The 14,802-nt window shown below is 32.6% G+C and overlaps 1 protein-coding gene across 1 annotated transcript; it reads right to left on the bottom strand.

Moving 5' to 3' along the window:
• Window positions 1-11,287: 11,287 nt before the first annotated feature.
• LOC131625442 (uncharacterized) lies at window positions 11,288-14,170 on the bottom strand. The gene is made up of 3 exons (XM_058896309.1): window positions 13,755-14,170; window positions 13,169-13,629; window positions 11,288-11,880 (listed from the first exon to the last, which is right to left on the bottom strand). The coding sequence occupies exons 1-3, from the start codon at window positions 13,917-13,919 to the stop codon at window positions 11,442-11,444; spliced, it is 1,065 nt and encodes a 354-aa protein (XP_058752292.1). The 5' UTR covers window positions 13,920-14,170; the 3' UTR covers window positions 11,288-11,441.
• Between the last annotated feature and the right edge of the window lie 632 nt (window positions 14,171-14,802).

The following is a 14,802-nucleotide window of genomic DNA, read 5'->3' as shown; positions in this document are numbered from 1 at the left end:
GTATGAGAAAAATTAAACTAGAGAATTTAACTGTCATAGCTACCTCAAAGATCAAATCTTAATTATGACACCCCACATATTTTATTGATTTTAAAGTTGTTTATGGAGAAAAAATAATAATTGAATATATAGAAAAAAGTCTGGTACCCGTGAAAAAAATAATTGAATGTATAGAAAAATGTTCGGTATCCATGAAAAAATAAATTGAATATATAGAAAAATGTCTGGTACCTGTAAAAATATTTAGGTTAGTAAGATTTTTTAGTACAAAATACAATTTTGTTATAAAATATGTGAAGATTAGAAGCTAAAAAAATGTAATAAAAAATAGAAGCTAAAAAAATTATGAATGAAAAGAGTATGAGAAAAATTAAAGAGAAATTTTATGAATATAAAAAAGAAAATAATATTTAAAAATAAAAGTAAAAGATAGAAAGATATATTAATTTATTTTGTTATATTAAAAAAATTATTAAAATGATATATGTAAAAGGGTTTAGCAATACATTAATTACATGAACAGGATGGTGAAAGTAAATATGATAAAAATGTTAACAAATAGTATTATTATATTAAAGTATTATTAGATTTTGGTTTTAAGTATTTGTAGCATGTGCAGTAATAAATCAAGTAAGGATCATCTCCATTTCTAAAAAAAATAGAGGCGTCCATTACTATAATTTTAGTGTAAATAAAATATATATTTACATGTATTTCTAAAAATAATGACATTAATTACACATTTATAAATTAAATGAAATTTTTTTTTTTAAATGAAAAAAATCTTTACTCCAAGCAAAGAATTTGATTACAAAATGGAAGCATTTCGGTACTTTTCAGAATTTCACTTTTCTTATATTATATTGTAGATGTAAGGAATATGAACACAGGCTCCAATAATCATTGATATTGACCTAAATATTTGGATGGGCCCAAGCCACGTGGGAGCAAGGAAAAAACACTAAAGAGAGGAAGCCAAATTCTAAGTATGATAAATAGGGAATGATCAACGAATGTTGAATGTGTGATGTACTATCTCTTGTCTCATTGGATCCTAATTTTTACTGTAATATTTTACTTTGCTAAATTTTGAGATGTGAATAGAGATGATAGTAATGGAAATAGAAGGAATACTCCCCGGAAGGTACATGTTCATAAACTAAAAGGAATATAGATTATAGATGATACAATTTCATTTTTTTAAAATACCTTCTGCAAGTTTATTATGGGTGTAGAAAATTTGTTGATATGGATGCTTAAAATGTGTGCAAGTGTAAGGAAGGTAAATTTTTTTTGTTGGTACATTTAAATCTGGTTGTTGAGGTCAATAAAAAATATGTGTTAGGGTTTAATAAAATAATATTAAAAAAATCATGACGGTAAATGTTTTAAGGCCGATACTAAGTCCAAAATTAGGGAATTCAACTTCGACCATCTTATAAATATTGTAATTGATATAGAAACATGCATGATTTATCAATCTATAATTTATTCCATCACCATTACTTAAAAAATTAATTTGTGCGTTGAAGTGCTAATATTGCAGGTCCACCCCGCACAACCGCACCGGGAATACACCTGTGCTATCACACCAAAGAGTTGCATTAACAATTTTGGTTCCAACATGAAACATTGACGCCGTCCGTGGCAATTGACCATTAATTCCTATAAATTTTCACAATTGGATATGTAATCTAAATGGTCTTCTAATTCGAATCCACATCAGTCGACAGTCGCGTTCAGATGGGCGCAATCTAAAATATTTTTGGATCGAGTTGTTCTTCAACTTTCGTTGTAGATACCATCAGGAAAGACCCATTCAAAAAAAATAGATCCCTTATTATAAGATCTAACGAATTTACACCCTTAAGCAAGGAGCAAGGAGACGATAGACCAATCATGGGATTTAGAGATCATGAGAAGGTGGATGAAATTTCCAACGTTGTCTTCCACTGTTCGTAATAATTGAACATGTGACTCCATACACAAGAGGGGAGGGTGAATTATGGAGGTTTGAAAATCGTTGATTTAAAACAAATTTATTTTAAAAATTAAAGTTTGAAAATATTTTATTGAAAAATTTGAATAAGTATGCAGCGGAAATTCAAAGTAAAGAGATTAAGTGGAAAATAAAAGAGATATGGGAAGAGAATATGACACTAGAAAATTATAGAGGTTTAGTCAAATGAAGTGACCTATTCCTCTTCCCGAGAATTGATTTTGAGAGTATCCATTATTGCTTGAGAGCTTTTAGAAGGTTAAGTCCATGAATTCCCCTTATACAAGGAAATAAAATTTCAGTCTAACATACAATCAAACAACAGGTTGAACTTGAAGCGGTTAGTCTTCAAACCAAACAACGAACAAGCTTGAAGCGACTAGTCTTCGCACCAAACATAGGTTTTACAGGGGCTGATCTTGAATCGAACCAGAGTTTTGAGTTGACTATACTCCAAATAGAATTGGGGTTTTACACGGGCTAACCATGAACAACACCAAATTTTTGACAGGAATGATCTAGAACCTACTGAGCTTTTAACCAGGCTGAACTCACAATCTGAGTGAAATTTTACACCAGGATGATCTCGAACCAATAGAGCTTTAGACCAGACTTAGCTTAAGAACCATTGTGAATATGTTTCATTAGTTGATCTCCACAAACTAAAAAGAGAGTTTTTCTTTAATGGCGGAGCTTAGAACCAAACAGAGACTTCGACAAATCCTCCAAATACAAACAAGAGCTTTTGCAATGGTTTAACTCTCAAGTCTCAACCAAAATAATTATTTCTTAATAAAGAATAATTTACTCAAGATAAGAAAATACTCTTGGTAAATTTATAATTAAGCCCTCACCCAGAATAAAATTTCTTACTAAACTCAAATACGTAATGAAAGCGATATGACTAAAATATATGAGAAAAGTATAAATGATTTAGAGAGATTATGATATAAATGAAAAATGGGGGTTTTCGGGATGAGTTAAAATGATAGAGAAACTCTCTATTTATAGGCCAGAAAATGGTGTAAATTTGGAAACAATCAATGGGCCAATGAAGTGATATGATCGACTAGCTAATCAATTAGGCACTGTAAATAATCGAATATTATTCTCCAAAATGTATGGTTTAGATAGAGAGTTATTACCAATCATTAAGAGACTTTCCTAATCCGTTATTGAATCGATTATGCATTATATGATCAATTAGGCTATAAATCTAATCAATTGAACAGCTTAGAAAAATCTCATAAACTAAGCAGACAATCCCCTAATCAACTGTCTAAACTCTAAAAACATTTTTTGGCTGTTTTAATTAAAAAGTGGGAGCTTTTCAATGTTTTAAGTGTGTGTAATATTTAGCCATAACATTTCCAGAAACATCATTGTGTCTTTACAATACATTGATCACTCAAACAGGAATCATCAAGCGAGCGTTCACACTTCATCTCTTTCACACTTTGAAGCATCAAGTCTTGGCATTATCATTGATTTTATCATCCAATTAGAGCCTTGAGTCTTCGTGATGAAGTTTGAGATATTTCCATATTAGTTACCATCATCTAAGATGTTGAAGATTTAAACTGACAGTGATCATAAACCCTAAGTCTTCACTTGAGATTTGTTGGACTACCGTGTTAACTTTAACAAAATTGTCTTTAGCTTGATTATGAAGGATAACTTGATCTTGATCAACCACCTTGTGCATATTTGACCAATTGAGATAACTTTCATAGTTGCTTCATCTTGAGTTTTATTATTATCAAAACCATGTCATCATCAAAGCTAAACACTTACTTCTTGAATATTGCTATGCACAAGCTTTATAATCTTGGATCACTTCTTAATTATACCTGCAAGCACATAGGTCCTCAAATTAATAATCATTTTATCGTAAGGATCCTTGTAAATGACACAAGCTCCTGCAATGTACTATACTTCAAAATTTTCCCCAAAGTAGGTAATGGTGAAACAAGATCTAGAGCCATGCAAAGGTTAAATCGTATTTGCCTTTAACGACCCTTCTATGTATAAAAATGAAAACAAAGATACATCCATTTTTACTCAATGCAGATAAAATAGGAAATTATAATTAGGGTCCGGTTTTTTAATGTGTCTCTATAGATAAAAATACATCTATTTGTATTAGATGTGTCATTTTGCTTCAAGCATGTGATTGATTGTGAATGATATCCCTAGCGCTTGTCAACCACCACAAATTCGTATTCCCATACATAACTAAGTAAGTTTCTAACATTATAGATATTTCAATTTACTCAATGTATACTATTAACACTAAATAACTTATTTTAATTTTTATAAGTGGTCCACCCATTTGGATGAACTACAACATATGTTCTCATAACCATCACGCAATACAAAATATATTTAATCACTTGGAACTAAACGATTTATTACCACTAAACTATTCATTTCATAATAAATCATTTTTAATATTAACATATATTAAACTAATTTATTTTCTATAATAATCTATTTGGAGATCATATCTTAGTTTATAAGATCATCATGAAGTGGATTAAGAAGATGTTGTTGTTTAGACTTTAAAAACATTGATTATTTTGTTCAATACTATGGAGATTCACCACATTGATCGTGTGAAATTTCAATTCGACATGCACAAAGAAATCTCAGGTCTACCGAGGTGCTTCACATAATTCCATATAGCAAAGTCTTAAACCAATGGGACTATGACCATTGGACATGATACGCCAAAGCTGAGTGTTGTGAATGGAAACGCCGATATAACTTGGTCCTAACCAACTCTATAATGTGATTCCATATATTTAGTTAACCCACGCCAACAAACTTCATAGTCAGACACCTAATCTCCAACCCAACACGCACAACCCAACAAAATTATCAACCAACAAATACCTAAACCCATAACCAATACATGCCACCCACACAACCATAATACCAAGAACCCACTCATAGCAACAACAACCACAAAAAAATTATCAGTCCCAACACCAACAAGCAAAACTAACCAATCCATCACACACTTACCAAAACACAGAACAAACAAACATAAACTACCAAACACCACAACAACTATTACCTTTTTTCCAACCTCAACATTTCCACCAACATTACTATTCAACCAAACTCGTCACCATTTGATCGGTACCTCATCAACACCAACAACACAATATAACTACGAAGGCAAGGCAACAAACTCAATTATGATGGCATCAGCAATCTAGGTTCATAGAGCTTGCAAGACTTATGAGACTTTCTTGAAGTGACGCCCATGGGGACTTCTTATCAAACAATGTCACACCCCAATTTTGTCCGGGTCTTTTACTATTATAGGGTTTATTGTTCCATTTTATTTTTAATAAATGAATTGGCACAATTGGTAAAATACTTGAGTTCAGGGAGGTATGAGCATTGTGTCTTGAGTTAGAATCCCACCATTCCCATATTTTCCCTTTTCTTTGTTGTTTCTAATTTTATTTCCATGTTTATTCAAAAATGATTAAAAAATATAACACTTTTTTAAAATATTATTTTTAACTTTTTCAATTTTAATTCAAAAAATTAAAAAAAAAATATTGAGGAATGGAAACACCTCTTAACACATTAATTTTGGAGCCTAACACCTTTTCCGGATAAAAGTCATCATCAAGTGCCACCTCTAACTATGTATGTTGTGCCCTTTGAGCCTGACAGTCGCCTATAGCCTTTTTTAGCAATGAAACATGAAAATTTGGATAAATTCGGGAAGTGTCAAGTAATTGTAACTTGTATGTTACAGCTCCCACCTTGTCCATAATTTTGAAAGGACCATAATAACAAATAACTAGCTTTTGATTAATCCTCTTGATTATTGACTGGTGTCTGTGAGGTCTAAGCTTAAAAAACACCCATTCACTGACATCAAATTGTACATTTATTCTCTTTTGTATCTGCATACTTCTTCATTTGTTGCTCAACATGCAACAAATGACTCTTAAGCTGATTCAAGGCCTCGTCCATTTAACTTAAATCCAATGCCACAACAGCTACCTTTGTCTCGTTGCTTAAAAATATTAACAGGCTGAGAGATGGTCTTCCATACACCATTTCCAAAGGTGTCTTCCCAATAGAAACATGAAAAGTAGTGTTATACCAATATTTTTCCCAGGGAATCCAATGAGACCCGGAATTTGGCTATTCGATACAAAACACCTTAGATAACTCTCCAAGCATTTATTTAACACCTTGGTTTGCTCATCAGATTGTGGGTGGTAGGCAAAGCTCAACTTCAATTTTGTACCTTGTGACTTGATTAATTCCATCCAAAAATGACTCACAAACAAAGGGTATTTATCACTGATGGTAGAAGTAGGAACACCATGGAGTCTGACAATCTCTTTCACAAATAACTCTACTATGGACTTGGAAGTGTATGGGTGTCTTAGAAGGATAAAGTGATTGTACTTAGATAGTTTGTCCACTACCACAAGTACAGTTGCATAACCCTTATATTTTGGAAGGCCAGTGATAAAATCTAAGGACAAATCCTCCTAAATGGCATTGGGAATAGGAAAAGGCTGTAGGAGACCACCTGGGATAGTAGCTGCATACTTTTCCCTCTAGAATATGTCACAAGCTCTCACAAAATATTTTTTTTTTGTGATACCCCCTTATAAAACAATGATTCTGTTTTCAGAACCCCCTATCCCTTGTTTGACTGATTGGGCGTGGGGAATCTTACAAGGTGGCATCCATGTGGCTTTTTAAATATTATTTTAAATATTATTTATTTATTTGTGATTTTAAATATCACATTAGCACTGTTTGGAAACATTAGAAGTTGCATTTTCCCAAAATTTGGCAAACATGGAACTTGAACCCACATCCTCCATGTTGCATGAAATGGGCGCTACCACTAGGCCAATTTGTCTGTTATGTTTTATTATAGAACTGAAATAATATATTATTAAATATTTTAACTGAAATGATATATTATATATATATTTGTTACATTACTAACATTAAGTATATAAGTATATATGGTATATTTGGTACATATATATTAACATATATTAACTACATAACGATATATTTTAACTGAAATGATATATTATATATATTAAGAGGAAAGAGAAATTACTAATCAAATTTTAAAAATTATCTTTTAATTTCAACCATTAAATATTAATCCAATACTTGTTATTAAATTTTTTTTTTATAAACTAATGTTAATATAATAATAAATGTTAGTTTAAAATTTAGTAATAAAAAAATGTTAAGATAAATGTTAATATAAAAAACGTTAATATAATAATAAATGTTAGTTTAAAAAACGTCAAATATATATATATATATATATATATATATATATATATATATATATATATATATATATATATATATATATATATATATATATATATATATATATATATATATATGTACTACCTATAGCAAGATTAATACAAAAGAAATTATTTGGTTCACTGGTTGGGAGTTTGGTTGCTATCCGTGTGTTCTTGGATTCTATTTTCATGGGAATCAATTTTTTTAGAATTATTAATCTATATTATAATTCCAGAATGTCACGTAGCCAAGTTCCCCATGTCCAGTCAGCCAATTTCCTCATGTCCAGTCAGCTAAACAAGGGATATGGGGTTTTGAAAATAGATTCTTTGTTTTATAAGGGGGAATCACAAAAAAAATACTATAGGAGGGGAAATCAAATCTCGCCCTAACGGCAAGGGGGATCGTATATCCCACCCAATATGAATTCTCGGCCAACCTTCTATAGGTCACGAGGTACCCCGAATGACCTCTTGTAGGTGTGTTGTGAATTTCTTGTAACAACAATGGGATTGAGGGAGAGTTTGGGGACAAAACCAACCTGTCATGATAAAATAAGGTACCCTGTTGCACAATAAAACCTGGCCTTGTATCTAGTGAGGCCATCAATTCAACAATGATCTTCTGAATTCCAGATCATGTTGCACTTGTAACAATTTCTGACCTTCCAACCATTTTTGGTAAGAGACTATAAAATTCATCTCCACATCCCCATAACATTTGGATAAGGCATCAGCTGCTTTATTCACACCTTCTAGATTATATTTGAATTCAAATTGGTACCCAAGCAACTTAGCTAACCAACATTGTTGGTCTGGTCTGGAAATTCTTTATTGAAGGAAGTGTTTCAAGCTTTTTGTGGTCAGTAAACATAGTGAATTGTTTCCCCAAGAGATAAAGTCTCCAGCGCCGTATAGATATTACTAATGTCATAAGCTCTTTTCCATACACGGATTTTGATAAATTGCCATCAGACAAAGTCTTGTTGAAAAAAGCTACAGGTTGTCTGTTTTGCATCAAAATTGACCTGATATCCCTTCCAGATGCATCACATTCCACTTTAAAGGGTAGGGAAAAATTACGCAGGGCTAATACAGGAGAGGTGGCCATGATTGTCTTTAGTTGACAGAAAGTCTTAGAGGCTTTTGGACCCCACTTAAAATTATCTTTCTTGGTCATTTCAGTCAAAGGTTTAGGCAAAAATCCACGTACACCTTTTACATGTTTCGGTTCAGACCGGTCCACTATACATCTAATCTTCTCAGGGTCTATTGACATCCTTGTGCCATAAGTTATGTGTCCCAAATAATCTATTTGTTGACAACCAAACTTGCATTTAGATTGATTAGCAACAAAACAATTGGATGGTAAAACAGACAACACTTGCTTCAGATGGTTCTCATGATCAGACATATTCTTACTATAGACTAGGATATCATCAAAAAAACTAATATGAATTTCCTCAAAAATGGTCCGAAAATGTCATTCATAGTGGCCTGAAATGTGGCTGGGGCATTCATCAACCCAAATGGCATTACTAAGTATTCATAATGTCCATTATGATTTCTAAAATCCAGTTTATGGATGTCCTTGTATGCTACTCTAATTTGATGATAACTAGATTTTAAATCAATTTTAGAAAAATTGTTGCTCCGAATAACTCATCAATTAGTTCTATAGGATACTTATTTGGTATTGTAGCCTTGTTGAGAGCTCTATAGTCCACACACATTCTCCAACTACCATATCTCTTCTTAACTGAGATAACATGGCTTGAAAATACGCTCATACTAGGACGAATCACACTTGCTTCGAGTAATTCTGACACTTGCCTTTCAATATCTTCTTTTTGATGATGTGGATACCTATATGGCCTCACATTAGCAGGGTTATGATATGAGAACATCTTGATTTGATTCACTTGAGACCTCTTGGGAGGAAGCCTTATGTATTCTTGGAATATGCTCTGAAATTGACTCAACATAATTTTAAGCTCTTTTTGATTTTTTTTTCTACACCATCTAACTTCTTTTCACCTTTTGACCAACTCCACACTTCATCCCTTCTCTCATGTCTATCTTCCAAGAAGTTGTTGAGGAAACCTTGTTGTTCTGGTTTCCCTCCCTACCCTTATAACATTACTAGCTCATCTTAATGCCAAAATTGCATAGACAGAGCCTTCCAATCCATCACCATCTTCCCTAAAGTACTCAGTCATGAAACTCCCAACACTATATCCAACTCACCTAAATCCAAAACCAATGCATCCACCACTATCACCATTGGACCCAAATTTATACTAACTCCTTCATACACCCCTTGAGAAAATACCTTATTTCCATCTCCCAATTTAATGCTCTTTGCTCCTATAGTTATTCCCTATATTCCTGTATTCCTTTGCCCCGTCTTCTAGTAAAAACCCTCCCTCCACATTTTTGGCTTAGGTGCTTCATCTACAAACAACAATGTTACTATTTCTCAAACTCAGTATGATTAACTTGTCAACTTAGACCAACAAGCAAACTTAAAAAACCCATATCAGGCTTCAACCACCAACCAAGTTTCAACTTCATTCATAGCTCACAATCATCTACTTATTGAGTCCACCTCAGGTATCATTTGCAATATTTTTATTAAATCGGTTAGAAAATTTAATTCTTAGATCGTGTTGGACTATGGTGCCAACGATCATGTGTGTTATTCTTTACATTTGTTTAACACTTGTTACAAAATTAAGCTTGTAAAAATTATTCTTTCTAATGGTAGCTTTATATTTATCAAGTATGTTGGTAACATCACTTCCTCACATAATATATACCTTACTCATGTCCTGTTTTAACCTGAAATCCACTTGAATTTAATTTCAGTTTCAAGGCTATGCCAAACATTGAACTGTTATGTCCTATTTTATGTCAAACTTGTGTTTTGCAAGACATGAATATCAATATGGTTGATTTTGGTAATCAAACGGAAGGCTAATATAGACTGCAGATAACCTTGAAGTTCAAGCCAATAAACACAACCTGACCAACTCAATCAATACTTTTAGTACAATAACTTTGTAATTCTCATGTCACCTATGTGCCATTTTAGACTTCGTCATGTATCTCTAAGAGACTTACACAAATGTCTCATTTGTATTCATCATCTTCATTTGATATATTAAAGCCACTTATAACATGCCATTTAGCTAGATAAAGAAAATTATCATTTAATTCAAGTCAGTCTATTGCCTCTATCACCAGATTGGTTTGGATCACATTACTTAAAACCAAAACATAAGTATATCTACTGGTCCAAAATTTCATTATCATGATTGTCATTTGTCATCCAATTCAACATATTAGAACAGATAATGAGTCCGAGCTCGTGCTAAACCAATTTTATACATTCAAAGGTGTTGCTCAACAAAATGGTAGAATTGAAATAAAGCATCAGCACATACTCAATGTTGACAAAATTCCAGACATAAACTCATTAAAAACATTTGGCACACATGTTATGTTTCTACCCTTCATGTGCACACAACCAAACTTGATCCAAAAGTAAAATAAATAAATAAATAATAAAAAGTATTTTTCTTAGGATATACATCTGGAAAGAAATGCAATGTCCTTCTTGACATGGCCTAAAAAAAAAATTGTATCAAGACATGTTTTCTTCCATGAACATATACTTGCTTATCAAACAACTTACCATTTGTATTTAAAAATTTCAGCACAGACAATCTTACCACAAATCCTGATTCAATCATCTCAGCTCAGACAATTCCTTCATATACTTATAAAAACATTGGCAATCATGACAGTTCTTCCATAATTCATTCAAGAGGGAAAAATCATTATTCCTATCTACAAGACTATGTGTGCAGCATGTACCAAAATCTTAATGAACATTAACCACTGCTATAAATATAACTAAATTTTAGCTCATTGTATAACCAACCATAAAATAGACCAAATATCAATCCAAAAATTTGAATCACTATACTAAGTAATAATAATCTATATAAAAAAAACAACCAAATTTCCCAATAGCCTTCTGTCAAGATTATGGTAAATCTAATTTACAATTTGTTCATGCAAAGAAGCCAAGATGTGCCAATAAATTTCTTACTTTATGCAGCTAAGACTTTCTTCAATCCCGTTTTCTGATCAACAGAGAGCCGAGATGGGAATTTGATGTTGAACTTTATCCTCAAGTTTCCCTTCTTTGTTGGATCCTTTGGCAGCGGCATTCCTTCTCTTGGAACAACTTCCTCGTACTCCGGATGAACGACATTGTTGACCACTATAGTCAAGTTTCTACCATCGAGTGTGGTGAGATTCACTGTGCAGCCAGATAATGCTTCTGCAAGAGAGATCTTCTGTGTTGCAACCAGATCATTTCCTTCGCGAGTGAACACGCTGTGTGGTTTTTCATCAATGACGAAAACGATATCAGCAGGTATCGAATTTGGATGCTCGTTTCCCTTCTCTGGGAAGGTGATCTTTGTGCCCTTCTTCCAACCAGGTTTGATGTTAATCGTCAAGATCTCGTCCACCTGAATGACTTTGCTGCACCGAGAAGGAAATGAAAGAAAAGTCATCAATAGGGCATTCTACAACACTAATAATTCCGTAATGAGAGATATCAATATCTAATATCATACATAAATTTCAGATATTTACACCTTATCTGGAATACTAGATGATTTAGTTAGAGGATATAAATGCAAACTAAGATAGAAAATCTATTATGCTCGAAAAACAATCCATGTTCCTAGCCAAAACAATGAAAATGCCAGCCCCGAACCCATTATTACATTAGACTAGGGCATACCGATTATTGATTCCGTTTAACAAACACCAAGCCATTGCAACATTAATTAAGAGAAGGATAAAACATCATAGTACCAGACGTTATCGAGATTTTGCAGAAGACTTCTCTACTCTTAGACTAGAATGAAATAGGACTAATAATAATATAATCTCAAAAATCAGTTACACAAACTTCATAACAATCGCACAATGGGATCCACCATTTCTATACATGATGCTATCCACACAAACTTCAAATCATATTTTGAGTGTAACTTTACGAATTACGACATGGTTAGTAAATCAAAAGTTCTTAAAAGAGCAATTTGCCAAGCAGAGCTACTTACTAGCTATAAACAGTACTTCATGATTAAAATTTAAAGTTTCATACTTTCATTAACTCATAACTTAGAATAAAAACAGTAACAAATCTATAACAGTAGAACTCTAGCTTTATATCGGGCATATACATTTTATTTGATGTCAACTACAACTGAACAATAATTCTTCTACGAGTGCAAAACCTACCAAGAAATTGTTCTATATGGAAAAACTCAAGGCAACCCTAACTTGGGTGATTGAAAAGTTGATTCAATTTAGTTATGAAGCATCAGTATTTCACATTGGGAGAAAAGGAAAATTCAACCGCGGTATGAATCAAAGCATATTGTAATCAGTTAAACAATTACTATAACTCCCAAGTAGTTTTCATCTTTCAACAAAGAAGCAAATGCCACAAACATTGCATCAACCAGAATTACAAACTACAAATTCAACCAGCATATTCTGAGCTAGATAGATGGATTAACAAAAACATAGAGAAATGAACAATACAATTGGCAAAACACTTGCTTCAAAATGAAACACAAAAGAATCAGTTATGATGAATCAAATCAAAATTGCTAATCAACCAATCTACAAGGCCAGACATGTGAATCTCAGCTACACTACAATGTACCAAACTGAAATTGAACTCATTTAAATATCTAATAATCGACAACAGTAAACACATCATTGCAAAATGAACCTAAAAAAAACAACTCACCCATGAACATCAATAACTTCTCTGGTGATCTTCATCTTCCTTGTAGCCCCTTTATATATATCCTCAAGAGCACACGGCAATTTGTTCTCAATAGGCGGCGCCTTCCGAGGAGCACTCTGATGCACATGACCTCCACTTCCTCCTCCATCCCCAAACGATCCAAACACATTATCAACAAACACGCCATTCGGAAGCCTCACTCCCATCCCACCAGAACCACCAGCCCCTCTTCCAAATCCTCCCATCCCACCAAAGGGACTCGAAACCCCAAAAAACTCAGCAAAAATATCATCAGCATTCCGCTGATTGAACCGAAACGAAGGCGGTATGTCTGCCGGAGAATAATAACTGGCTCCACCACCACCACCACTAAAAGCATCAGGTGTTGGTGGCATTTGCCCCTTCAACCCATCTTCCCCATATTGATCATACACAGCCCTCTTCTGAGAATCACTCAAAACCTAACACAAACAATAAAAACAATAAAAAAAATTAACCCCAACACAAATTCAGCACAACCCATCATCTAAAAACAATAAAAATCAAAACTTTAACCGAGATCCAGTAAAAACTGTCTCAAACTTACATCATAAGCTTCAGAGATTTGCTTAAATTTCGCCTCAGCTTCTTTCTTATTGTTAGGGTTCTTATCAGGATGCCACTTCATAGCGAGTTTCCTGTAAGCTTTCTTCAAGTCATCATCCTTAGCGTTCCTATCAACCTGAAGAAGCTTGTAATAGTCAACACCCATGGCAGGTTGTTGCGCTTCTTCTTGTCGTTGTTCTCGCTTTCTCTTCGTCAGCTTTGCAATTTGTGGTTCACCTTGAAGAAGATTTTCTGCGGCGTTGGAAATTGTCTTGATGATGGGTTGAGAAAGGAACGGAAAGTTCCAGAAATTTATAAGGTTGGGTGGGTTTTGATTTTGAGCTTCGCACGATTGTGTTGTATCTCGCCACTATTGCGTATACATAGCTAGAGGGGTTAACAAATTCATGAACTTGGCATAGATGCTTATCATAAACTTTATTTTAATTCACTATATTACTATAGTTTAAATGAAATTTGATTTTTTTTTTTAGTTTATTATAATATATTTAAAAATGCAAAAAAGTAGTGTAGAATAATAAATTTAAATTATTAAAATATTTAATATATATAATTTGATTTAAAAAAGTCAAATAAAATAATATTATTAATAAAAAAAATTTTATATATTTAAGAATGTCTAATAATATTGAAAAAGTTATTTGACTAAACTTAAATTAAGTTAGATCTTATCTCAATGTGAGTTGATTTACCTTATCACATTTGTATATTTATAATTTTTTTTATTTTTTTAATAAAAAATTTAATATTTTATTTTATGTTTAAATAGTTTTTTTTTCATATAAACTATTTTATTTACGTCTCTATTTTTGTTTTAACAAATCCTTAAATGTGTCTTTTTTTTGTTCTATCCTTATAATTTTGAAAGTGTTTTGGTTTTCGACCCAATAACTTAGCAAAATTTTGAATTTTACAAGGACAAAAACCAAAAAACTTTCTAACTTACAAAGACGGAAATCAAATAAATTTGACACATCTAAGAATTTATTTTAAAAAACAGACAAAAAACACGCTAATTTATAGGGACC

This window comes from Vicia villosa, unplaced genomic scaffold (assembly GCF_029867415.1).
Source record: "Vicia villosa cultivar HV-30 ecotype Madison, WI unplaced genomic scaffold, Vvil1.0 ctg.000217F_1_1_3, whole genome shotgun sequence".
In the NCBI taxonomy this organism is placed as follows: Eukaryota; Viridiplantae; Streptophyta; class Magnoliopsida; order Fabales; family Fabaceae; genus Vicia; species Vicia villosa.
The sequence above is the reverse complement of the archived record's forward strand: the minus strand, read 5'-3'. Positions and strand labels throughout refer to the sequence as shown.

What these genes read in the sequence shown, in the direction of transcription:
- LOC131625442 (XM_058896309.1), bottom strand. Translation starts at nt 13,919, where the DNA reads ATGGGTGTTGACTATTACAAGCTTCTTCAGGTTGATAGGAACGCTAAG. An exon ending in AAATCTCTGAAGCTTATGAT is followed by an intron (nt 13,630 to 13,754) that starts GTAAGTTTGAGA and finishes TGTTTGTGTTAG; the next exon opens with GTTTTGAGTGATTCTCAGAA. An exon ending in GAAGTTATTGATGTTCATGG is followed by an intron (nt 11,881 to 13,168) that starts GTGAGTTGTTTT and finishes TTCTCGGTGCAG; the next exon opens with CAAAGTCATTCAGGTGGACG.